The 26,379-nt window shown below is 41.2% G+C and overlaps 3 protein-coding genes and 1 long non-coding RNA gene across 4 annotated transcripts; 3 read left to right on the forward strand and 1 right to left on the reverse strand.

Annotated features, from left to right (window-relative positions):
- The first annotated feature begins 355 nt into the window (after positions 1-355).
- Positions 356-20,138, forward strand: LOC126590885 (pseudouridine-5'-phosphate glycosidase). The gene is made up of 13 exons (XM_050256404.1): positions 356-517; positions 656-752; positions 1,262-1,372; positions 1,846-1,928; positions 2,467-2,526; positions 2,633-2,693; positions 3,624-3,730; positions 3,825-3,902; positions 4,520-4,565; positions 4,664-4,784; positions 4,866-4,951; positions 13,501-13,584; positions 19,798-20,138. Exons 1-13 carry the CDS (start codon positions 431-433, stop codon positions 19,818-19,820), a joined length of 1,044 nt encoding a protein of 347 aa, XP_050112361.1. The 5' UTR covers positions 356-430; the 3' UTR covers positions 19,821-20,138.
- On the reverse strand, positions 10,154-16,906 carry LOC126590889 (uncharacterized). The gene is made up of 3 exons (XR_007612186.1): positions 16,668-16,906; positions 10,990-11,206; positions 10,154-10,292 (listed from the first exon to the last, which is right to left on the reverse strand). It is a non-coding gene; the product is annotated as an uncharacterized LOC126590889 (long non-coding RNA).
- Positions 13,591-15,182, forward strand: LOC126590887 (uncharacterized). Its single transcript, XM_050256406.1, has 2 exons — positions 13,591-13,841; positions 13,874-15,182. The coding sequence occupies exon 2, from the start codon at positions 14,157-14,159 to the stop codon at positions 14,937-14,939; it is 783 nt and encodes a 260-aa protein (XP_050112363.1). The 5' UTR covers positions 13,591-13,841; positions 13,874-14,156; the 3' UTR covers positions 14,940-15,182.
- A 2,587-nt stretch (positions 20,139-22,725) lies between the features above and the next one.
- LOC126590882 (scarecrow-like protein 3) lies at positions 22,726-25,035 on the forward strand. Its single transcript, XM_050256401.1, has one exon. It carries the CDS (start codon positions 23,407-23,409, stop codon positions 24,829-24,831), a length of 1,425 nt encoding a protein of 474 aa, XP_050112358.1. The 5' UTR covers positions 22,726-23,406; the 3' UTR covers positions 24,832-25,035.
- Positions 25,036-26,379: the final 1,344 nt, after the last annotated feature.

A 26,379-nucleotide genomic window follows, 5' to 3' on the forward strand; every position in this document is an offset into this window, starting at 1 on the left:
TCACAGTTGTTTTACATAAAAGTTTACCAAACACTATAATACTGTTTTTTTTTTTTCAAAAGCACTTTTACAAAAAAATTTACCAAACACTTTGCTGCTTTATTTCACAGCTGCTTATTCTCACAGCACAGCAGAATCAGTTTTTTTTCAAAGCACAGCAATACCAAACCAGTCCTTAATAAGTTGGGAAAAAAAAAAGGAACTTCAACGAAAAGCTCCCAGTACTGTTCACTTTAACAAAAAATCATATTTTTACACTAAAAAATCAATCTAGTACTATTCATTTTACAATTTATTTTATCATTATCATTAAAACTCAAATTTTCAAATCCTTTTCAGAAAAAAAAAAAAAAAAAAAAAAAAAGGTTTTTGGGTAGTAGGAATCAAAGTGGTGCGGTAGGGAAAACCATCACAGCAAGGGGAGCAGGGTATGGCGTCGTCCTCTTCTTCTTCATCAGCTGCTATCTCAAGACTCTCTAATCTCCGCAAACACCTCCATCCCTCGCATTTGGACAAGGTAACATTCCAACTTCCTTCCTCTTCTGCTTCTTCTTCCTCTCTCTCTCTCTCTCTCTCTCTCTCTCTCTCTCTCTCTCTCTATTTAGATTGTCTTCCAAATTTCACAGTCAGAGTTTTGTTCCTTTTCTTCCTTAAGGGTGGCATCGGATCAATCAAGATTTCTCCAGAGGTTTCTGACGCTTTGTCCAATGGCCGTGCTGTTGTCGCTCTCGAATCCACCATTATTTCCCATGGTAATCTCTCTCTGTCTCTTTCTCTACACACACACACACACACACACAGAAACTAATTGCGTAATGCAAGTGGTGGATTGCCCTAGTGCCGGGGCCTTCCTTCTTCTTCTTCAACCCACTGTGTCCCTGGTTCAAATCCTCCCCCTACCCTAGTCTGAGTTAAAGCAGTAATTTCGCTTGTATTAAAATTAATGGTAATTGCGTAATCCATTGTACTGTCAGTTAAATATTTTTTTGATCTACTGTCCTCTGCTATTGAGTTTGTAGTAACATTCTGAACGAAACCCAATTGGGTTTTTGCATACGGTATCATAATTCATTTTATCTTCGATACATCGTACACGGCAGTTTGCAATACTCCAAATATATGGTTGCGGTTTTGAGTGGCGGAAACAGGAGATTGGCCATGTATTGATAGCTGAATGTGTGTGATATGTTGAAGGATGGTGTTTTTGTGTGTATGTGAGGAACTGCCACTGTGAATTTTTTGTTTTTCTTCTGGTGTTCAGGGATGCCGTATCCTAAGAACTTGGAAACAGCAAAGGAGGTTGAGGCAGTTGTGAGGGAAAATGGAGCTGTTCCTGCCACTGTTGCTATTTTGGATGGCATACCTTGCATAGGTGTTTATATTCAACTTTGTTCTTCTGCTTTCTAGATGAACTTATAGGCTTGGAGCGGTGGCTTATGTTAATTATACGCCTTCTTATGATTGTGCTATGTTTTCTCTCACTGAATCGAAAAATAATTCTACCAAGTGAGTTTTGGTGCACTGATCTTAACTGCGTCGGTTGGTGACACCCTCCAAACAAATAAGATTACAAATTTACTTGCACAGATATTGTCCAATAAGGTAGTTGTAACTTGACAAGCTACCCTGTTTGTCAAGTTTTAGCACACAACCAAGTTAAAATAGGTCCCCCAATTCATTGAAAGCTTTTATCAATGCTTCAGCCTTTTGAATTGAGAAAAAAGTATAGGGTATTCTAATGCTATGGTTAAGACTCATCTGCTAAGAAAATTCTTGTTAGACAATGCTACTGTAGGGGATTCTTGTTGACTTGATTCCGCCTTTTCTTTTGATTTCTTTTTGTAGGTCTGAGTATGGAAGAATTGGAGAAGCTTGCCAATCTGGGTCATAAAGCTCAGAAGACAGCTCGAAGGGATATTGCACATGTTGTGAGTAATTGATGCATGGCACTTACTGTATCTGTTAGTTTTAGCAAATCTAGTCAATTCATCATGTTGACTGCTCTTAGTTTCATATTTTCATTTGTGCTGGAACCAATATATGGGGATATTAGAACACATACCTGAAGTGGCAAATTTACACCGGCATAATTCATGAAAAGATGCCTCAATACCTAACCGCCATTTATTAAAGAGAGAAAAGAATGCTGTTTTTTCAAATCTGGCTCTCTAACTTTACCTTTATGCTTTTAGTGACTAGACTGTGCGGAAAATATTCATTTTGGTAGGCTTCAATCAGTGGCATTGCACTTGCTTCTGGAAAAGTGTTTGCTAGCCATCTTTTATTATTATGCTGGTGTATCCATAAAATAGCCTTCATAGCCACATAGTTAAGGGGTTCCCTACTCTGTTATCATGTACATTCAAGAAATTTCTGACAAATGGAATTCCACAACCATCGTCATTGTTTTTTCATGGTAATTTCTAATGCTAAATTTAACAAGAGGATGTGCTGACTCTTGTCTAGGTGGCAACCAGAGGGACTGGAGCAACTACTGTTTCTGCAACCATGTTTTTTGCTTCCATGGTAATTAGTCGCTTATAAGCTTTCCTGAAGGACTATGTTGTTGTTTACTTCGTGTTGTAATATTAATGTATGTTTTGTTAATACTTAATACCTGGATGTCTTGAAGGTTGGCATCCCATTGTTTGTTACTGGAGGAATTGGAGGAGTACATAGACATGGCGAGCATAGTAAGTTTAACACTGCATAGAATTACTGACAGTTCATGAGAGAAATTGAATTTGTCCATATGTCCACCAGTGCTTTTGGATATTAGTAGTCATGACTACACACAGCATATTCCTAATGTGTACACTAGCAATTTTTTCTTCTTATTGCAAGCCAAATCATATAGCTTCTGCTTTACATGGGTTTATGGTCCACCAAATGATCTATACTGGAGCACAGTAAGCAGTGCAGTAGGCAAAAGAACTAATGTAGGAGAGATTAGGAACCTATGTGTCTTGCTTTTGGGATAGTTAGGTCTTATACAGATGGTTGAGAGGTTTAGGGTTATGGTTTTCTAGTTATCTGTATTTACGGCTTGTGCGGGAAGGTGGCAATTTATGAGTTTTAAGGGCTGTAGGGCTGTGAACATTAACAAATTTATGAAAGTATACCGACTCCATTCACATATGTTGCACACTCAGCATAGTGAATATCCATTTATCACAATGATAAGTCTTTAGGTATAAAGAAGCATATTTTAACATTAAACTACCTTTTCCTATTAGGGCTACAAGGTCAGTACTAAGTTAGTAACTTGATTCCCAAGGAAATATCACAAGTACTAAAATTTAGATAAAACCCCAGTGCAGAGTTAACTAAGGGAGAATATAAAAGTATGACTAAGTTTTGTGAAACTCAACTACTGCCCCTGCAGTTACAGCCACCTGTAAGAGCTTAATTAAAAATTGAACTAGCCCTATACTGTTGAAAGCATAATCTTTGAAACTAAGACTCTTTTATTGTCATGTAAGTCGCATATTTGGCTCATGTAGAAATGAAAATAATTCTTGCACAACTTAACATGCACAAACATGTTGGCACCGCTGACTTACAAAAAGTTACGGTGATAATGGGATGAAATGATATAAAATTTTATTTCTTCCTTTTTGCAGCAATGGACATATCTTCTGATCTTACTGAGCTTGGAAGGACACCAGTAGCTGTCATCTCTGCTGGTGTAAAATCGATATTGGATATCCCAAGGACCCTTGAATATTTGGTTAGCACTAAGTATCTCATTTATATCATTAGAAGTAAGTCATACAGATTATGAGCTATAAATAATTGTTTTTTTTAACCTTGTTCTGAGGTAGGAGACTCAGGGAGTTTGCGTTGCTGCTTATAGGACCAACGAATTTCCAGCATTTTTTACAGAAACGAGTGGTTGTAAGGTATTGATCGTCAACTCTTTGAAAGTGTTATTTTTCTCCTTATAACAACAATGGTGTGTCCAATGTTCTTGCTCTTTTCTTTTATCTGTTTAATCAAATTCATGTTCAAAAATGGTGCTTCAACTAATTGTGGAATGAAGGCCATCCACGTAGTGTTGATTTCATTTTATCACTTGATGGCTGGAAAATGATAAGCTAGATGTATCGAATCATCCCTATTACCATATTCCTTAGTAGGATGCAAAGTTGTCCCTCAATTAAAATGGGTGTCAGCCTCTCTATCAGTGCGATCAAAATGGTCAAACTGTAGGCTCACGAACCTTAATCCATTTGGCATGGGAGGGATGGGATGAGGATAGATTCAATCCTCTACTTATAGAAAAATGGGCCACTGTTAGAACTAGAGAATCATCATTTTACTTTGTTAAACTAAGTGTCAAATATAGAAAACTTTGTGGTGATAACACATGGTATGTAAGAAGTACGTGTGCAAAAACAGCTTTAAAGGGTTGCACCAATTATGTCTACAGGTTCGTAAGGTAACATAATTTAGTTCAAATATGTATTTGACTAATTTTTTTGTTATTTCTTTTATTCAATCATTACCTGTAATCTAGGTGCCTTGCCGTTTAGATACCCCAGAAGACTGTGCTCAGCTTATAGGCAAGTTACAAATCAAGTTATCTTTCTTCCTTGTAATTATATGTAAAACTTACATTAATACTCCTTTCTCAGTTCTCACACATATATTTTCTTTATAGATGCAAATCTGAAACTTGAGCTTGGAGGTGGGATTTTGATTGCTGTTCCAATTCCTAAAGAGCACTCAGCTTCTGGAAGTTTAATTGAGTCTGCAATACAGAGAGCCCTTGACGAAGCTAGGTAAAATGTTGTTTTCTTGCCATGAGTAATCTTCAGTGAAATGTTATCTTTAATCAGTACTAATTGAAGTTGTGTTCTCAGGGATAAGAACATAATAGGAAATGATGCAACTCCATTCTTGCTCAAGAGAGTGAATGAGCTAACGGGAGGAGCTTCATTGGCTTCAAGTATCCTTTATATATTCTTCTTTGCACAACAATGATATATTCATTTTCTAACTCCTAACATATGGCGTTGACTCATCCAATCCTAAGGAACATTGGAGTGTTTCTTAAAGTGAAACTCTCATAAAATGTCATTTAAATTTTTTTGCATATGTTTGATTTATCAACTAACTCCGCCTATGTCTTACATGGCCGGTCCCAAGCCCGGATAAAGGAGGAGGGGGAGGGCGTCAGGTAGTCGACAGCCGGCACTCCATGATCACGTCGAATCCTTATGAAAATGAATCCAGAACAAAATCGCGCTAAAGCTAGGGCGTCACCCGTAAGTGGCGCGCTGTGTGGCCTGAGCACAGTGATAAGTGAGCAAGGGTCGCTGTATCTCCATCGGCACCCGGATGCAGTGTTAAATGAGCAAGGGGGCCATAGAAACTTCTTTTCGAACGACTCCACTCAAAGTTGTTTGGGAGCATATGCTCCTATCAACTTTACCCGGGACACACAAAAGAAGTACTTTGATCCTATTAGACGGGGGAGGGTGAAGAAGCTAGGACAGAAGGGTAGAGTTCAAGAGAGCAAAATGCGTTTAGGAACGTGGAATATAGGAACCTTAACGGGAAAATCTATGGAAGTAGTGGAAGTTATGGTGAGGAGAAGGATAAATATTATGTGCCTACAAGAAACTAAGTGGGTTGGTAGTAAGGCAAAGGATCTAGAAAACTCAGGGTTTAAACTTTGGTATTCGGGCACAAATAGAACGAGAAACGGTGTTGGCATCATCGTGGACAAGACCTTGGTACAAGATGTTGTAGATGTCAAGAGGGTAGGAGATAGAATCATGACAATCAAGATTGTAATAGGACAAGAACTTATCAATGTGATTAGTGCGTACGCACCTCAAGTAGGGTTGGATACGAGTTCGAAGGAGAAATTTTGGGAAGATCTTGGAGACTTGGTGCAAGGAATTGCTCAGACGGAGAAGTTATTTATAGGAGGAGATTTAAATGGACACGTGGGCAGGGAGACAGGCAACTATGGAGGTTTTCATGGTGGCCATGGTTTTGGGGAGAGAAACGAGGATGGGGAAGCTATCTTGGATTTTGCAATGGCATATGATCTCTTCTTAGCCAACACCTTCTTTAAGAAGAGAGAAGAACATGTGATCACCTACAAGAGTGGGTCGTCAAAAACACAAATAGATTTTCTTCTAATGAGGAAAGGGGATCGTATAACTTGTAAGGATTGCAAAGTTATACCAGGAGAGAGCGTGGCTAATCAACATCGCTTGTTGGTGATGGATGTACATATCAAAAGAGTAAGACAAAAGAACAAGACTTGGAAGTGCCCAAGGACTAGATGGTGGAATCTAAAAGAAGAAAAACAAGCCATTTTCAAAGAGAAGGTAATCACCCAATGTGTGTGGGATAGAGAGGGGGAAGCTAGCCAAATGTGGGATTCCATGGCTAGTTGTATCCGAAAAGTAGCAAAAGAGGTATTAGGAGAGTCCAAGGGCTTTGCCCCACACCAAAAGGAATCTTGGTGGTGGAATGAGGAGGTACAAACAAAGGTGAAGGCTAAGAAGGAATGTTGTAAAGCCTTATACAAGGAGAGGACTGATGAAAATGGTGAAAGGTATAGAAAAGCGAAGCAAGAGGCGAAGAAAGCTGTCAGAGAAGCTAAGTTAGCGGCTTACGACGATATGTATAAACGACTAGATACCAAAGAAGGAGAGTTTGATATCTATAAACTATCTAGAGCAAGGGAAAAGAAGACAAGGGACCTAAACCAAGTGAGGTGCATCAAGGATGAGGATGGAAAGGTTCTTGCTACAGAGAACGCGGTTAAAGACAGATGGAGAGGTTATTTTCATAATCTTTTCAATGAAGGACATGAAATGAGTGCTTCTTTAGGGGAGTTGAGTAACTCAGAAGAGTGTAGAAACTACTCTTTTTATCGTCGAATCCGGAAGGAAGAAGTGGTTGTAGCTTTGAAGAAGATGAAGCATAAAAAAGCAATAGGCCCAGACGATATACCAATCGAAGTGTGGAAACTTTTGGGAGAGACAGGTATAACATGGCTCACTGACCTTTTCAATAGGATTTTGAAAACGAAGAAGATGCCAAATGAGTGGCGAATGAGCACTTTGGTGCCTATCTACAAGAATAAGGGCGACGTACAAAATTGCATGAACTATAGGGGTATTAAGCTAATGAGTCATACAATGAAGCTCTGGGAGAGAGTCATTGAGCATAGATTAAGGCAAGAGACACGGGTTTCGGACAACCAATTCGGGTTCATGCCAGGGCGCTCAACCATGGAGGCAATCTATCTCTTACGAAGATTGATGGAAAGATATAGAGATGGGGAAAAGGATTTACACATGGTCTTTATAGCTTTGGAAAAAGCGTATGATAGGGTCCCAAGAGACATTCTTTGGAGGATTTTAGAGAAGAAAGGAGTACGAGTAGCATATATCCAAGCTATAAAGGATATGTATGAAGGAGCAAAGACTGCCGTAAGAACTCATGAAGGACAAACCGAAAGCTTTCCCATAACTGTAGGATTACATCAAGGCTCATCCTTAAGTCCTTACCTTTTTGCGTTGGTAATGGATGAGTTAACACGACATATTCAAGATGATATTCCTTGGTGTATGCTTTTCGCAGACGATATAGTGTTGATAGATGAAACTCAGGAAGGGGTAAATGCAAAGCTTAACCTTTGGAGAGAAGTGTTGGAATCTAAAGGTCTTCGCCTAAGCCGATCAAAGACAGAATATATGGAGTGCAAGTTCAGTGCAAATGGAGGCCAAAACGAGTTAGGGGTGAGGATCGGAGATCAAGAAATACCAAAGAGCGACCGTTTTCGTTACCTAGGATCTATCTTGCAAAAGAACGGAGAATTAGATGGAGATCTCAACCATAGAATACAAGCTGGATGGATGAAGTGGAAGAGTGCATCCGACGTGTTGTGTGACCGCCGTATGCCACTGAAGCTCAAGGGAAAATTTTATAGGACGGCAATAAGGCCGGCGATGCTGTATGGCACAGAATGTTGGGCGGTGAAACATCAACACGTACACAAAATGGGTGTAGCGGAGATGAGGATGCTTCGTTGGATGTGTGGGCACACGAGAAAGGATAAGATTAGGAATGAGGATATCCGGGGTAAAGTAGGAGTAGCCGAAATTGAAGGAAAGATGAGAGAAAATCGGTTACGGTGGTTTGGACATGTGCAAAGAAGGCCTACTGACGTTCCGATTAAAAGATGCGACTATGGGACAGAGGTGCAGGGCCGAAGGGGTAGAGGAAGACCTAGGAAAACTTTGGAAGAGACTCTAAGAAAAGACTTAGAGTACTTGGATCTAACGAAGGACATGACACAGGATCGAGCACAATGGCGTTCTAAGATTCATATAGCCGATCCCACTCAGTGACTTGGATTTTCCAAGTCTCCAACCGAGAAGTTTTCCTCATTCGGGAAATTAAGAGAACACTACCCCAACCTACATGCTCCACTCAGAAAGCTTCAACATACAAGCTTTAACAAAAGAAAATTCAAAGAACTTAGCGAAGAAGGCTTTGGTGTATTTAACACAATACGTTGAAATGAAGGAAAACTTATTTATTGATATCCCCTATAAGCTACAAATATGTACATATACATGAGTCAAAATAAGCACACAAGAGGGAGCCTTCACAAAGGTTGCTTAGGAGAAGTCTCAGCAGTCGGTAGAGCCCCAGAAAGAGAAGGCACCGGAGGGGGATCATTTGGAGCCTCAGTACTGGACAGAACCCTAGAAGGAGGAGGCATAAGAGGTTGATCATTTGGAGCTTCATTACGCGGTACAGCCCCAGAAGACGAAGGCAATAAATGCCTTTGGAACAAACCCACAAATCTCTGATGATCAAGTAAAACCTGACCATCAGTTTCCTTCATCTGGTCAAGCTTCCTCTTCATGTTTGTAGCATAGTCATGTGCGAGCCGGTGCAACTGTTTATTCTCATGCTTGAGCCCTCTAATCTCCTGTTTGAGACTCATCACTTCAGCCGCCAATGATTCAACTTGGCGGGTTCGAGCAAATAGGCGTTGGGCCATATTAGACACAGAACCTGCACACTGAACACTGAGAGCCAGCGAATCCTTAACAGCTAACTCATCAGACCGTTTGGAAAGTAGTCTGTTATCTTTGGGAGTGAGAAGGTTCCTGGCCACCACCGCAGCGGTCATATCATTCTTCATCACGGAATCCCCAACGGTAAGAGGACCAGTAGGGGAGACGATGGATGGGCGCCATATGTTGTCTGGAGAAGGCGGGGCTGCCTCTTCAACAAGGTTCAAGTCAAAACGACGGTCGGAGGGGCCAGACATTTTCAAAGGTGTTGAAGAGAGAAGAGGTCGGACAAATCAAGATCTTAGAAGTGCAAGAATGAAGCTTCTACTGGTGGAGATTCAAGTGTGCTTTGGAACTTAATGCCAGCCCCTATAAAAATCTGCACTCGACGAAGCTTCAGAAATCGAAGAGGCGCCTGCTCAGAAATCGAAGAGGCGTTTGCTTTCTAAAAAGCTGGGCTGCTTAGAGATCACGAGGGTTGATCTCAGAAATCGAAGAGGCGTTTGCTTTCTCAAAAGTTGGGCTGCTCAAAGACCACGAAGGCCGATCTCAAAAATCGAAGAGGCGCTCGCTTTCTCAAAAGCTGGGCTCCCCAGAGACCACGAGGGCCGGTATCAGAAATCGAAGAGGCACCTACTTTTCCAGCCTTTTCCAGCCTTGTCAGCACCTGTCACACGCACACTCAGTTTTGCGGAAATTATGGGCATTCTGTCAAAGACTTCTGGGGAAGTAGAAAACACATGAATCTTACTGTTCAATCACCCACTTCCCACACGCAACAATAGCTCATGGGTACCACAGATAACTTTGCCAAAGTTCTCTGCCAAAGTTGAGCACGTGAAGCTTGCAGCTCCCACTACATCGCTCTGACCAAGAAGGGTAAAAGAATAGCAAAGAAACAGCACTAACAAAGTTTAGACCCATAAATTTTGAAGGTCTAGCTACCATATTATTACCCACAAGGGTAAAGGAACAGTACCACTGCTGGATAATTGGAAAGTCCCTGTGTGTCAACCTCTGTGCTTCGTGGCAAGGTAGACTAGCAAACATGCCCAACCTTTACTCACATTCGAGAAAACACTCCCAATAAGATTGCTTGCTCCAAAATCGAAGAGGCACCGTCCTCCGAATCTCGAGAGCCAGACTCCCAACATGACTACTTTCTTAAAAATCGAAGAGAGGGTAAAGGAACAGTACCATTGCTGGATAATTGGAAAGTTCCTGTGTGTCAACCTCTGTGCTTCGTGACAAGGTAGACTAGCAAACATGCCCAACCTTTACTCACATTCGAGAAAACACTCCCAACAAGATTGCTTGCTCCAAAATCGAAGAGGCACGGCCCTCCGAATCTCGAGAGCCAGACTCCCAACATGATTACTTTCTCAAAAATCGAAGAGACACTGCTCCCCGAATCTCGAGAGCCAGACCCCCAGCATGATTGCTTTCTCAAAAATCGATGAGGCATCGTTCTCTGAATCAATCGAAGAGGCGCTCGCTTTCTCAAAAGCTGGGCTGCTCAGAGACCACGAGGGCCGATCTCAGAAATCGAAGAGGCACCTACTTTTCTAGCCTTGTCAACACCTGTCACACGCACACTCAGCTTTGCAGAAATTATGGGCATTCTGTCGAAGACTTCTGGTGAAGTAGAAAGCACATGAATCTTACTGTTCAATCACCCACTTCCCACACGCAACAATAGCTCATGGGTACCACAAATAACTTTGCCAAAGTTCTCTGCCAAAGTTGAGCACGTGAAGCTTGCAGCTCCCACTACATCGCTCTGACCAAGAAAGGTAAAAGAATAGCAAAGAAACAGCACTAACAAAAGTTTAGACACATAAATTTTGAAGGTCTAGCTACCATATTATTACCCACAACTGTAAAGGAACAGTACCACTGCTGGATAATTGGAAAGTCCCTGTGTGTCAACCTCTGTGCTTCGTGGCAAGGTAGACTAGCAAACATGCCCAACCTTTACTCACATTCGAGAAAACACTCCCAATAAGATTGCTTGCTCCAAAATCGAAGAGGCACCGTCCTCCGAATCTCGAGAGCCAGACTCCCAACATGACTACTTTCTCAAAATCGAAGAGAGGGTAAAGGAACAGTACCATTGCTGGATAATTGGAAAGTCCCTGTGTGTCAACCTTTGTGCTTCGTGGCAAGGTAGACTAGCAAACATGCCCAACCTATACTCACATTCGAGACAACACTCCCAACAAGATTGCTTGCTCCAAAATCGAAGAGGCACCACCCTCCGAATCTCGAGAGCCAGACTCCCAACATGATTACTTCCTCAAAAATCGAAGAGACACTGCTCTCCGAATCTCGAGAGTCATACCCCCAGCATGATTGCTTTCTCAAAAATCGAAGAGGCATCGTTCTCCGAATCTCGAGAGCCAGATACCACAGACCACTTTTTCAAAGTGCTCTGACAGAGTTAAAACATGTGAAACTGGCAGCTCCCACTACCGTGCTATGACCAAGCAGGGTAAAGGAATAGCATTACTACTTGTTGTTAGGGAGACTCCTATATATGTCGACCTCCATCCCCAACGGACAGGCAGACCTGCAAAAATGCTCAACCCTTCATCATATCTGAGAGGGCACTCCCAACGAAGCCTTTCGAAATATTCAGCTTTCTTTCCCCCCGATAATACCTCTGCAAACAAGCTATACTAGAGCAAGAATATCTCATATCATCAGGGTTAAAAGCAAGAGTATCCCATATCATGCTTTTTTCCTGTCTTTTCTTTTGGCCTTGTTTTTACCTGCAAGACAAGGAGAAAGAGAGCAATCAGTCAGCACTTGGAATCAAGCTTCCAGCCAGGAACTGACTGCCTGGAACCCCTTACCTGATTACTTACCTGGCATTGCTCTCGAGTACTCATCTTCAACATCTTATGTTTCCAGGGAAGATTCCGCATCTGCTTGAGGAACAGATAGGGCAAGTGCGAAGGATACAAGGAAGCATGTGGAGACAAGCGTAACAGCACACGTGCCGATACATTCATTACTCTGTCAAAAGCAAAAGTATCCCATATCAGCAGGGTGGAACGTACTCTAGATTTGATGGACTTGTTTTGACCCTCAAATTCTTCAGTCGGCCTTATACTCTGGAGGAAACCAGAAAACCCTCCAGCTCAGTTCAAGAATAAGCCTGTGGAAAGTTACTTCTTCAAAAGCAAAAGTATCTCATATCATCTCTTCTCATTTTTCTTCTCTTTATCCTTCATGCTGCTGCAAGATGGGGAGAAGGTGAACAATCAGTCGGAGCTCTGATTGCTTACCTTGTCTGTCACCTCTTTCAGCAAACCCCCTAGCTCGGCGACTTGGGGGACTCCTACTACATGGTTTGTATCGCGCTTGACCAAGCCTGAAACTACAAGTAAGCTTCAAGTGAAATTGATACATTACCTTGTGCATCTCCACCAGTTAAAGATACCACCCCTGGATGGAGGAAGAGTACTTCCAGAGAAGATGCCACATCTACCTATGAGACAGATAAGGCAAGTCAAGACGACACCACACTCCGATACTTAGAAGTTTCGTGATTACGAGATCATTCTCCCACAATATTTCCTAATGTCATTTGTACTAAATCATTCACTTGTACTCACTAAATGAGAGCTTGAACCTATGTACTTGTGTAAACCCTTCACAATTAATGAGAACTCTTCTATTCCGTGGACGTAGCCAATCTGGGTGAACCACGTACATCTTGTGTTTGCTTTCCTATCTCCATCCATTTATATACTTATCCACACTAATGACCGGAGCAATCTAGCGAAGATCACAAAAAGCGATCGTTTTCGCTACCTAGGATCTATCTTGCAAGAGAACGGAGAATTAGATGGAGATCTCAACCATAGAATACGAGCTGGATGGAAAGAGTGCGTCCGGCGTGTTGTGTGACCGTCGTAGGCCACTGAAGCTCAAGGGAAAATTTTATAGGACGGCAATAAGGCTAGCGATGTTGTATGGCACAGAATGTTGGGTGGTGAAGCATCAACACGTACACAAAATGGGTGTAGCGGAGATGAGGATGCTTCGTGGGATGTGTGGGCACACGAGAAAGGATAAGATTGGGAATGAGGATATCCGAGGTAAAGTAGGAGTAGCCGAAATTGTAGGAAAGATGAGAGAAAATCGGCTCCGGTGATTTTGAACATGTGCAAAGAAGGCCGACTGACGCTCCGGTTCGAAGATGTGACTACGGGACAGAGGTTTAGGGCCGAAGGGGTAGAGGAAGACCTAGGACAACTTTGGAAGAGACTCTAAGAAAAGACTTAGAGTACTTGGATGTAACGGAGGACATGACACAAAACCGAGCGCAATGGCGTTCTAGGATTCATATAGCCGACCCCACTTAGTGGGAAAAGGCTTTGTTGTTGTTGTTGTTGTTGTTTGATTTATCAACTCAGTTTCTTAACCAACATAGACATTGCACTGGTGAAGAACAATGCACTTGTTGGAGCTAAAGTTGCTGTAGCACTTGCGAAGACTAGAGAACGCAAAAATAAAGGTAGGTAATGTTCTGTTGTTCTGCGATAATAATGAGGATACATCCATGTGTTTATTATAGAAGAAAAATATTTTTCAACGTATGTAAGCATTGACCTCACTTAATAGTCAGAAAGGGAAGCCACCTAGCAGTGCTGAGTGTGGCTGGAGATTGGTTAAAAGAGCAGCGCAGCCTGTTAATGGTTGTTATCAGAAGCATCCAAAAAGTAGCACCGTACTTTAGGTGTTAATGCCATATGTTAGGGGGAGGGTTTGTGAGTGGAAATGTTACATGTACAAGAAAGCTGAAGAAGGTTTTTTTACTTATTCATTGTCCAGTTTGGGAAGTTTGGTGCTAGATTTGAAATTTGTGGTATTTTTGGGCAGATCGGTTAAAGACATGATAGCAAGGTAGATTGTTTAAAAATTAATGAAAGTAAACCTCTTTGGTATCTTTTGGTGTCAATGTTTAGATTGAAACACTCCTCCTTGGACATAAAGACTAGAACCCTTTAGATTTCTGTCTTATACTATTTTTCAACTGTAGGATTACATCAAGGCTCATCCTTAAGTCCTTACCTTTTTGCGTTGGTAATGGATGAGTTAACAGGACATATTCAAGGTGATATTCCTTGGTGTATGCTTTTCGCAGACGATATAGTGTTGATAGATGAAACTCAGGAAGGGGTAAATGCAAAGCTTAACCTTTGGAGAGAAGTGTTGGAATCTAAAGGTCTTCGCCTAAGCCAATCAAAGACAGAATATATGGAGTGCAAGTTCAGTGCAAATGGAGGTCAAAACGAGTTAGGAGTGAGGATCGGAGATCAAGAAATACCAAAGAGCGACCGTTTTCGTTACCTAGGATCTATCTTGCAAAAGAACGGAGAATTAGATGGAGATCTCAACCATAGAATACAAGCTGGATGGATGAAGTGGAAGAGTGCATCCGGCGTGTTGTGTGACCGCCGTATGCCACTGAAGCTCAAGGGAAAATTTTATAGGACGGCAATAAGGCCGGCGATGCTGTATGGCACAAAATGTTGGGCGGTGAAGCATCAACACGTACACAAAATAGGTGTAGCGGAGATGAGGATGCTTCGTTGGATGTGTGGGCACACGAGAAAGGATAAGATTAGGAATGAGGATATCCGGGGTAAAGTAGGAGTAGCCGAAATTGAAGGAAAGATGAGAGAAAATCGGTTACGGTGGTTTGGACATGTGCAAAGAAGGCCTACTGACGCTCCGATTAGAATATGCGACTATGGGACAGAGGTTCAGGGCCGAAGGGGCAGAGGAAGACCTAGGAAAACTTTGGAAGAGACCCTAAGAAAAGACTTAAGAGTACTTGGATCTAACGGAGGACATGACACAGGATAGAACACAATGGCGTTCTAAGATTCATATAGCCGATCCCACTCAGTGACTTGGATTTTCCAAGTCTCCAACCGAGAAGTTTTCCTCACTCGGGAAATTAAGGGAACACTACCTCAACCTATATGCTCCACTCACAAAGCTTCAACATACAAGCTTCAACAAAAGAAAATTCAAAGAACTTAGCGAAGAAGGCTTTGGTGTATTTAACACAATACGTTGAAATGAAGGAAAGCTTATTTATTGATATCCCCGATAAGTTACAAATATGTACATATACTTGAGTCAAAATAAACAAACAAGAGGGAGCCTTCACAAGGGTTGCTTAGGAGAAGTCTCAGCAGTCGGTAGAGCCCCAGAAAGAGAAGGCACCGGAGGGGGATCATTCGGAGCCTCAGTACTGGACAAAACCTTAGAAGGAGGAGGCATCAGAGATTGATCATTTGGAGCTTCATTACGCGGTACAGCCCCAGAAGACGAAGGCAATAAATGCCTTTGGAACAAACCCACAAATCTCTGATGATCAAGTAAAACTTGACCATCAGATTCCTTCATCTGGTCAAGCTTCCTCTTCATGTTTGTAGCATAGTCATGTGCGAGCCGATGCAACTGTTTATTCTCATGCTTGAGCCCTCTAATCTCCTGTTTGAGACTCATCACTTCAGCCGCCAATGATTCAACTTGGCGGGTTCGAGCAAATAGGCGTTGGGCCATATTAGACACAGAACCTGCACACTGAACACTGAGAGCCAGAGAATCCTTAACAGACAACTCATCAGACCGTTTGGAAAGTAGTCTGTTATCTTTGGGAGTGAGAAGGTTCCTGGCCACTACCGCAGCGGTCATATCATTCTTCATCACGGAATCCCCAACGGTAAGAGGACCAGTAGGGGAGACGAAGGATGGGCGCCATATGTTGTCTGGAGAAGGCGGGGCTGCCTCTTCAACAAGGTTCAAGTCAAAACGACGGTCGGAGGGGCCAGACATTTTCAAATGTGTTGAAGAGAGAAAAGGTCGGACAAATCAAGATCTTAGAAGTGCAAGAATGGAGCTTCTACTGGTGGATATTCAAGTGTGCTTTGGAACTTAATGTCAGCCCCTATAAAAATCTGCACTCGACGAAGCTTCAGAAATCGAAGAGGCGCCTGCTCAGAAATCGAAGAGGCGTTTGCTTTCTCAAAAGTTGGGCTGCTCAAAGACCACGAGGGTCGATCTCAGAAATCGAAGAGGTGTTTGCTTTCTCAAAAGCTGGGCTGCTCAAAGACCACAAAGGCCTATCTCAGAAATCGAAGAGGCTTGCTTTCTCAAAAGCTGGGCTGATCAGAGACCACGAGGGCCGATTTCAGAAATCGAAGAGGCACCTACTTTTCCAGCCTTGTCAGCACCTGTCACACGCACACTCAGCTTTGTGGAAATTATGGGCATTCTGTCGAAGATTTCTGGCGAAGTAGAAAGCACATGAATCGTACTGTTCAATCACCCACTTCCCACACGCAACAGTAGCTCATGGGTACCACAGATAACTTTGCCAAAGTTCTCTGACAAAGTTGAGACACGTGAAGCTTGAAGCTCCCACTACATCGCTCTGACCAAGAAGGGTAAAAGAATTGCAAAGAAACAACACTAACAAAGTTTAGACACATAAATTTTGAAGGTCTAGCTACCATATTATTACCCACAAGGGTAAAGGAACAGTACCACTGCTGGATAATTGGAAAGTCCCGGTGTGTCAACCTCTGTGCTTCGTGGCAAGGTAGACTAGCAAACATGCCCAACCTTTACTCACATTCGAGAAAACACTCCTAACAAGATTGCTTGCTCCAAAATCGAAGAGGCACCGCCCTCCGAATCTCGAGAGCCAGACTCCCAACATGATTACTTTCTCAAAAATCGAAGAGAGGGTAAAGGAACAGTACCACTGCTGGATAATTGGAAAGTCCCGGTGTGTCAACCTTTGTGCTTCGTGGCAAGGTAGACTAGCAAACATGCCCAACCTTTACTCACATTCGAGAAAACACTCCCAACAAGATTGCTTGCTCCAAAATCGAAGAGGCACCGCCCTCCGAATCTCGAGAGCCAGACTCCCAACATGATTACTTTCTCAAAATCGAAGAGAGGGTAAAGGAACAGTACCACTGCTGGATAATTGGAAAGTCCCTGTGTGTCAACCTCTGTGCTTCGTGGCAAGGTAGACTAGCAAACATGCCCAACCTTTACTCACATTCGAGAAAACACTCCCAACAAGATTGCTTGCTCCAAAATCGAAGAGGCACGGCCCTCCGAATCTCGAGAGCCAGACTCCCAACATGATTACTTTCTCAAAAATCGAAGAGACACCGCTCTCCGAATCTCGAGAGCCAGACCCCCAGCAGGATTGCTTTCTCAAAAATCGAAGAGGCATCGTTCTCCGAATCTCGAGAGCCAGACCCCCGACAGGTCTGTAATCTTCACACGCAACATCAGCTTTCCAGATACCACAAACCACCTTTTCAAAGTGCTCTGACAGAGTTAAAACATGTGAAGCTGGCAGCTCCCACTACCGTGCTATAACCAAGCAGGGTAAAGGAATAGCATTATTACTTGATGTTAGGGAGACTCCTATATATGTCGACTTCCATCCCTAACGGACAGGCAGACCTGCAAAAATGCTCAACCCTTTCTCTTATCTGAGAGGGCACTCCCAACAAAGCCTTTCGAAATATTCAGCTTTCTTTCCCCCCCCGATAATACCTCTGTAAACAAGCTATACTAGAGCAAGAATATCTCATATCATCAGGGTTAAAAGCAAGAGTATCCCATATCATGCTTTTTCCCTGTCTTTTCCTTTGGCCTTGTTCTTACCTGCAAGACAAGGAGAAAGAGAGCAATCAGTCAGCACTTGGAATCAAGCTTCCAGCCAGGAACCCCTTACCTGATTACTTACCTGGCATTGCTCTCGAGTACTCATCTTCAACATCTTATGCTTCCAGGGAAGATACCGCATCTGCCTGAGGAACAGATAGGGCAAGTGAGAAGGATACAAGGAAGCATGTGGAGACAAGCGTAACAGCAAACGTGCCGATACATCCACTACTCTATCAAAAGCAAAAGTATTCCATATCAGCAGGGTCGAACGTACTCTAGATTGGATGGACTTGTTTTGACCCTCAAATTCTTCAGTCGGCCTTATACTCTGGAGGAAACCAAAAAACCCTCCAGCCCAGTTCAAGAATAAGCCTGTGGAAAGTTACTTCTTCAAAAGCAAAAGTATCCCATATCATCTCTCCTCATTTTTCTTCTCTTTATCCTTCATGCTGCCTGCAAGATAGGGAGAATGTGAACAATCAGCCGGAGCTCTGATTGCTTACCTTGTCTGTCACCTCTTTCAGCAGATCCCCCAGCTCGGCGACTTGGGGGACTCCTACTACATGGTTTGTATCTCGCTTGACCAAGCATGAAACTACAAGTAAGCTTCAAGTGAAATTGATACATTACCTTGTGCATCTCCACCAGTTACAGATACCACCCCTGGATGGAGGAAGAGTACTTCCAGAGAAGATGCCACATCTACCTATGAGACAGATAAAGGCAAGTCAAGACGATACCACACTCCGGTACTTAGAAGTTTCGTGGCTACGAGATCATTCTCCCACAATATTTCCTAATGTCATTTGTACTAAATCATTCACTTGTACTCACTAAAGGAGAGCTTGAACCTATGTACTTGTGTAAACCCTTCACAATTAATGAGAACTCCTCTATTCCGTGGACGTAGCCAATCTGGGTGAACCACGTACATCTTGTGTTTGCTTTCCTATCTATATCCATTTATATACTTATCCACACTAATGACCGGAGCAATCTAGCGAAGATCACAAAAAGTGACCGTTTTCGCTACCTAGGATCTATCTTGCAAGAGAACGGAGAATTAGATGGAGATCTCAACCATAGAATACAAGCTGGATGGATGAAGTGTAAGAGTGCATCCGGCGTGTTGTGTGACCGTCGTAGGCCACTAAAGCTCAAGGGAAAATTTTATAGGACGGCAATAAGGCCAGCGATGTTGTATGGCACAGAATGTTGGGCGGTGAAGCATCAACGTACACAAAATGGGTGTAGCGGAGATGAGGATGCTTCGTGGAATGTATGGGCACACGAGAAAGGATAAGATTGGGAATTAGGATATCCGAGGTAAAGTAGGAGTAGCCAAAATTGAAGGAAATATGAGAGAAAATCGGTTCCGGTGGTTTGGACATGTGCAAAGAAGGCCTACTGACGCTCCGGTTCGAAAATGTGACTACGGGACAGAGGTTCGGGGCCGAAGGAGTAGAGGAAGACCTAGGAAAACTTTAGAAGAGACCCTAAGAAAAGACTTGAGTACTTGGATCTAACGGAGGACATGACACAAATGAGCGCAATGGCGTTCTAGGATTCATATAGCCGACCCCACTTAGTGGGAAAAGGCTTTGTTGTTGTTGTTGTTGTTGCCTTTTTAAGTCATTGTATCATGTACTGTGTACACGGGATGACATCCTCTTGGAAACTTTTTAACGAAAAGCCTTCAATTTTCAACTAGTCAAGAAACTCTATTATCATTCTGATTATCAACTGTGTGTACTTTTTGAGAGGATAATCGGTTGCTGGTGTTTCCTGATAATGTATAAGCTACAAGCACTAAAATGTGTGCCCAAGTTATTGGTATTCCAGTAGTAGTTCCATTTAAAAGCAGTCAGTCGAGAATTACATGGAGAATTGTACTGAACACTCAAGTTATACATAATTCGAATGATACAGCTAAGGTGTCTTGTGCACACACGAGATTATTTCACTAAACTGATGCGACTGAGCTGCCGTCAGTAACAAAAACCGGATTTATTTTTTACAGGTGGTGCAGAGTCGGCGTTATAGGACTCAAAATGTTTTCAACGGGATCTGGAAACCGATCATTATGACCAGTTGAGTTAATCTTCCTTCATGGCGATTCGTTTATTACTTTCACTATGCGATGATAAATGTGGCAATGTTGAAAAGGCAAAGCAGCGAGTTTCTAGTGTACAATACTGCTCTAGTGTACATTACTGCCATAGTACTTACGTAAGCTTTAATGTCAGTATTTACACAATACAGCGCCTTTCGACTACCGAAAAACAAGAACAAAATAAAACTAAAACAATTTATTTTTGCAAACGATAAAATAATCTATACACTAAATTCATTTATGGTTAATTTATGTGCATATTTTCTTGGGAGTCTTGTTCGCTTACATTTTATAGGAGATGGACGCTGCTGAAAGAGTGAATAATGTGCTTATTGTTCTGTAATAAACTACAAATTTCGCAGAGAAATCAGGTGTCCCCATTCTAAACACTTCTGCTATGCATTTCTAATATTCCCCATTTGTCCACTTGTCAATTTAATTTCGATTACTTTGAAATTTCTTATACCTCAAGTTTTTCGTTCAAGACAAGTAAACATAAACAAAAACAGATGCCTACGTACCGTAATGGCGGAAAACAATTATGTCTATGCACTATGTGCGGGTTCAATTCCACTAATTCTCCTCTCCCTTACAAGTTACCGTTTAACCCACTAACACTAATGCTTTACCATAAATAAATAAATAAATGCAATTACTCACATAATAACTAGCAATAATTTGATATTTGAAATCTGTCATTCATTAGGAGTTGAGCCTAAGACTATCCGGTTGTAAATAAAGATAGTATTAGACCACAACAAAGAAGTGTGAAACTTGCCTATAAAATAGTGAAATTGTCTATGTTTGGAGTTTAAATTCTCATCCCCTCTTAATATAAAATAGTGTAAACTATCGTTTGCAATAAACAAGCAAAGCCGTCCTATCCCTTGTCGTTGAAAATATTCCAGCAATATATAAAGGGATTACTACCAACCCCTCATCTTCACCTTCACCTTTGAGTGAATGTTTTTTATTTTGCGGTCGCGATTTTTTCAAAATCTTGGATACACCTAACGAAACCCATCATATCTTATCACCTGTCTTGGAAAGAGGTCATCTCCGGATCTCTTTCACTAAGTCCTCTTCATCAACTAATCCAGATTTTTGAAATTTGATCTAACGACTACAAGTAGGGGCTCATTTTAAAAGTTATAATAACTTTAGCCGTTGGATCAAGTTTCAAGGGCTCGGATTGATTGATAGGGAAGATTTGGAGAAAGGGATCCGGAAAAGTCATAAAAGCTTCTTTTTTCTTTTTTTCTTTTTTATTAAATAAATACTATATTACAAAAGCCCAAATAGAACAACAAAGGAGAACTGGGCAAAGAAGAAAATTCAAAGCACCAGCAAACAAAAGGAAAACCTAAAAACCAAAGCCTAAGCCACGCAGGGAACGTAACAAACAACTTAGAGATGAAGAAGCAGTAACATTCCAGTTATGAAAGACCCCTATGTTAATGGTGGAAGGCTTAACTTTCAACAACTGTAGGAAACCTTCTGCTACAGTTCTTTAGCTGATCCAATATGATGCGGTGTCAATTGTGTACTTCGAAAGTTAAGTCATGAAAATTCAGTCCAAAAAGGAGCACGTGGTTATTTTTTTTTATTTTTTAAGAAACGATATTATCTATACTAAGGCAGTGGGGAGTGTACTAACCTCACACTAAATTAGCAATAATGTGGTTCAAATTCGTTTTTGACGAAAAATGAGCACAATAGTTTAGTCATAAATTTTGCACTATAAATTTCAAACACAATTTGTTAATTAAGTCAGTCAAAGAGAGAGAAAGAAATGTGGGCATCTACTTTATGAAGGGTCGCCTAACCTCCTTGTCTCTTTGTCTTAATATTAGCAACGTAAATACCAATTGTATGGTCATCATGCTATCATAAAAGGCCATATTTCAAAGCAAAACAAAATAACTAAGAACAAGTCCTTGTTTGTTTTTGGCAGCACCCAAAGAGCTTTCTTGCTGTTTGTCTTTGTTAGGGCGCGTTTGGATTCTTCCAACCTTCGCGCATAATAACAAGTCATTGGCCCAGCGCTGATTTTCCTTATCCACCTTCGCTCAAGACAGAATCAAATAAACTAGGTTAGTTTGAGTTTTGAGAGACAATGCCATCTATTTATATGTGTATATATTTGTGTTGAGTTTGATATGTACTGTGTACTTATTCTATTACAATGAGGAGCTCTTTGATAGAAGGGAATTCGGCTTTTATCATAGAATTAATATGTGAAATGGCTCAACTTTTATAAAGAGATGACAAGTTAAATTTCTAATGTGGGCATATCGTTGGGCTCAACAGTAGGTAACCTAATCTGATACCATGAAAAAAATTAAAGTTCTATTCTAAAATCAACTAGCTAAGAAATAACCAAACCTCTTATTGGCACATACAAAAAGGGATGTGTTATCCACACACCCTTTTTACTTTCTGTCCGTTGATCTTCTTCAATTCATCCAATCCGACGGCCGAAAACCAAAAATGTGTGGGAGAAGTAAAAATAGGTGTGTGGATATCACACCCCTACAAAAATCTCTTTCTCTCTATTAGCTTCGCAATCTCAACAAAAATGAGTAAATATAATTTTTTTATACGATAATATATTTACGATAAGAGGATGAGAGATTGACCCAAATCACAAGATAAACATAAGCTAACCATAATAGTTTGATAAAAAAAAAAAAAAAAAAAAGTTTGATTCGAACTTCGCTATCTATAAAAATCAAATATAAAATCTTCCACCTAATATCATTAAACAATAGAGTGACAATAAAAAATAAATAAAAATTTGAAAGTGCAAGAAAAGGCTGATCTTCTCACAAATTTCGTGTTCCACTTGGGAACGCAGGACAACAAAACGGTAAGGACAAAAGGACTCCGCCACGCATTGTCGACAACGTAGCCATGAAGTTCCGTCCGTCCTCCAAAGCCCCCAACTTTTAGTTTTATTAACCTTCAACTCTGATAAAAACAGAGCAAAAAAAAATCCCAGAAGAGGAATATCAGCTCTGTGCTCCAAAGAGAGAGAGAGAGAGAGAGAGAGATTGAATTTGAAGAGGCTGCTTTCCTTGAATTCTCACGGGCTTCGAACTTCCACTTGCGTTTTTGATCAATTACAAAACCCAGTAAGGATTTCCTTCTTCTTTCTTCGCTTGGCTAGTTCTTCTGCAACTAGTTTCTTTCTTCAGCTGCTTATGTTGTTCTATTTGTCACTTCTCCGGCGACTTCTTTCCTGAATTTCATTAGTTTTCTTTCTGAATTTAATCTGCTAATTAGGTGGTATTGCTAAGGCCTGATTTTGTTCAGAAAGCACTTTGGTTATACGTGCTTTTGTTAGTTGCTGTGAATGCTTGTTTGAGAGTACACATTTTTCTCAACTTGGGAATTCATGCAAATTTGGTTCTTGCATGAACACTTGGAATAGGATACTTGTTTAGAAATCCCCTGAATTATTCGGCTAACTTTGTTATCGAATTCATTACCAAATCATTCTTGGTTGCTATACATATGACACCTATGTTTCAAGACGAAGGGTCATCGTCTGCACCTTCATCTCCTCTCCAATTCTTTTCCACGATGTCGCTTTCGCCTAGTTTAGGCTCACCGTACCCTTGGCTTAAGGAGCTAAAATCCGAGGAGCGCGGTTTGTATTTGATCCAATTGTTGCTCACTTGTGCAAACCATGTTGCCACCGGAAGCCTTGAAAATGCAAATGCCGCCCTTGAGCAAATCTCCCAACTCGCCTCTGCTGACGGTGATACCATGCAGCGGATTGCTGCCTACTTCGCCGAGGCTCTTGCTGATCGAATCCTCAAAGCTTGGCCCGGTCTTCACACGGCCCTGAATTCCACTAAAATATCTTTGGTTTCGGAGGAAATTCTAGTTCGGAAAGTGTTTTTCGAGATGCTTCCCTTCCTAAAGGTGGCTGTTGTGCTCACAAACCAAGCTATTTTGGAAGCCATGGAAGGGGAAAAGATGGTGCATATAATTGATCTAAATGCAGCTGAACCTGCACAGTGGATTGCTCTTCTTCAGGTTCTAAGTGCGAGGCCTGAAGGTCCGCCGCATTTGAGAATCACCGGTGTTCATCAACAGAAAGAGGTACTTGATCAAATGGCTCATAGATTGACTGAGGTGGCCGAAAAATTGGATATCCCATTTCAATTCTGTCCCATAGTCAGCAAATTGGAAAATCTCGATATGGAAAAACTTCGCGTCAAAACTGGCGAGGCTCTAGCTATCAGCTCGGTTCTCCAGTTGCACTCACTTTTGGCGTCGGATGATGAACTCCTGAAAAGGAAATCCCCATTAGCATCAAGGGGTTCAAATGGAAATCACTTGCCAAGAGCATTGCAAATGAGCCATGGCACATTGGGTGAGTTGCTAGAGAAAGAGATGGGCAACAGGTATAGCCCGAGTCCTGATTCAACCTCGTCATCACCGCTCTCTTTAACTCCTTGGGCGAAATTGGATAGCTTTCTTAATGCATTTTGGGATTTGACACCGAAAGTCATGGTAATAACGGAGCAAGATTCTAACCATAACGGATCCACTCTGATGGAGAGACTACTGGAAGCTCTGTACTCGTATGCTACATTGTTTGATTGCTTGGAGTCTACGATGCCGAGAACCTCGTTGGAGAGACTGAAGGTAGAGAAAATGCTGTTCGGGGAGGAGATAAAAAACATTATAGCTTGCGAGGGATCTGAGAGGATCGAAAGACACGAAAAGCTTGGGAAATGGATTCAAAGGCTTGACTTAGCTGGCTTTGGGAATGTGCCCTTGAGCTATTACGGAATGCTGCAGGCAAAGAGGATGCTGCAGGGCTATGGTTGCAACGGGTATAGAATGAGGGAAGAGAACGGTTGCGTGTTGGTTTCCTGGCAAGATCGACCGCTGTTTTCGGTGTCAGCTTGGAGATGCAGGAAGTAAAACATGAGTATTGATACTGATCATCTCAATGATGTTCGAGTTTCTCGTCTAGTCATGAAGAATTTTGTCCCACTGAATCTGTCTTGCATTTCATTTGTTTATTTTTAAATTTTCGTTTTAGATCTAATTGAACGAATACCGATACTGACGTTTGGTGTTTGGTGTTTGGTGTTTGTATCTATATATGCGTAAGTTGTTGATGGAGTTTCTTGTGTTTTGGTTTTCTTTTCCTATGTATCTAATTTATCACACAGGTGGTGCTGATATTTGCAAATGGGCCAATTTAAAAAGACACCCTAGCAACTATTAAGTGTTATGCAAAATCCTTTTTTTTCTTTTTGTTTTTTTAACCAAGACGAAGGCTTGGGCAAGTCGTTTCATGGATGGCAAGACGAAGCCTCACGAGAGCTAAAAATTTTAGTATATTATATTGTATAATTATATACAATATATAAAAAAATATATAATACTTGTAAAACAAATATTCATTGTTGGTCAAAAGTGCACAAGTCACAAACAAGTTTAACTAAGCAATCAAATTAACAGTCTAGTGGTATTCCTCTTCATTTGTAAGTGAAATGTTTTAGGTTTGATTATCGCCATAGGTGAATTTGAACACATTATTGCTAGCCCATTGTGAGGCTAAGCTCACACCCCTCCTCTTTAGTGTAGATAATATTGTTTGTTCAAAAATAAATAAATAGATAAAATAACGAACAAATTGAGCAGAAATCAGACATCTAGAGTCTTAAGTAAGTACATGTTTATAGAGTTTTGAATTTAAACATATACAAAACCCCTCAAAAGAACCCAATTAGGAGGAAAAAACTTCATCACATAGTCACTTGTCAGGTTCTAATTAATTCTTTGTGCGTAAAGCTTCTTTTTTGTACCCTCCATTGAAGATTCCTTTTTTTTTTTTGTTTTTAGGTTCAACTTCGATAAGTTAGAAATGTGTTTTCTAAAGTATTTGAGTTGAATTTGTTGTCCCCTCTCTACATCTCTAATAGACCTAATATCTCTTTATTTGCGTGATGAGAGATGTAAGAAGATTGTAATACAAAACAAGTTGCAGGGAAGTCCTTTTATATTAGGCCAAACTTTGACATCAGTCAGTCCATTATTTGTAAGTCCACTCAACATTGACACACAAAATGTTAATTAGTTAATTTTCATCATATTTTTTTTTTTAGTAGAGCGATAGCATTAGTGTTAAATAGTTAGTTAGAGGGAGAGAAACAACGGGGATTGAATCATAGCGTTGGTGTTAAATAGTTAGGGAGAGAGGAATCAGTGGAGAATGAACCTATACCATAATGCATAAATATAATTGTTTTTTGTCACTCGATATGGTTTCACTTGATACTAGTAAATTATTGTAGTCAACCACCTGATGTCTTTAATGATGAAAAACAGGTTCCAAGGAACACCACATCGACATTGGACCACTTGGATAATGAGCCAAGAATTTCTTATGGCATACTTCGTACCCTCCTTCAAAGCCATCGCCTTACCCACAACAATAGTAACCCCATTCAAATTCAAAGT

The sequence above is a fragment of the Malus sylvestris genome, chromosome 11 (assembly GCF_916048215.2).
Source record: "Malus sylvestris chromosome 11, drMalSylv7.2, whole genome shotgun sequence".
NCBI lineage: Eukaryota > Viridiplantae > Streptophyta > Magnoliopsida > Rosales > Rosaceae > Malus > Malus sylvestris.

Coding starts and splice junctions, on each gene's coding strand:
- LOC126590882 (XM_050256401.1), top strand. CDS start 23,407: ATGACACCTATGTTTCAAGACGAAGGGTCATCGTCTGCACCTTCATCT.
- LOC126590887 (XM_050256406.1), top strand. CDS start 14,157: ATGGATGAGTTAACAGGACATATTCAAGGTGATATTCCTTGGTGTATG.
- LOC126590885 (XM_050256404.1), top strand. CDS start 431: ATGGCGTCGTCCTCTTCTTCTTCATCAGCTGCTATCTCAAGACTCTCT. Junction 518..655: donor ATCCCTCGCATTTGGACAAG/GTAACATTCCAA, acceptor TTCTTCCTTAAG/GGTGGCATCGGATCAATCAA. Junction 4,785..4,865: donor AGAGCCCTTGACGAAGCTAG/GTAAAATGTTGT, acceptor TTGTGTTCTCAG/GGATAAGAACATAATAGGAA.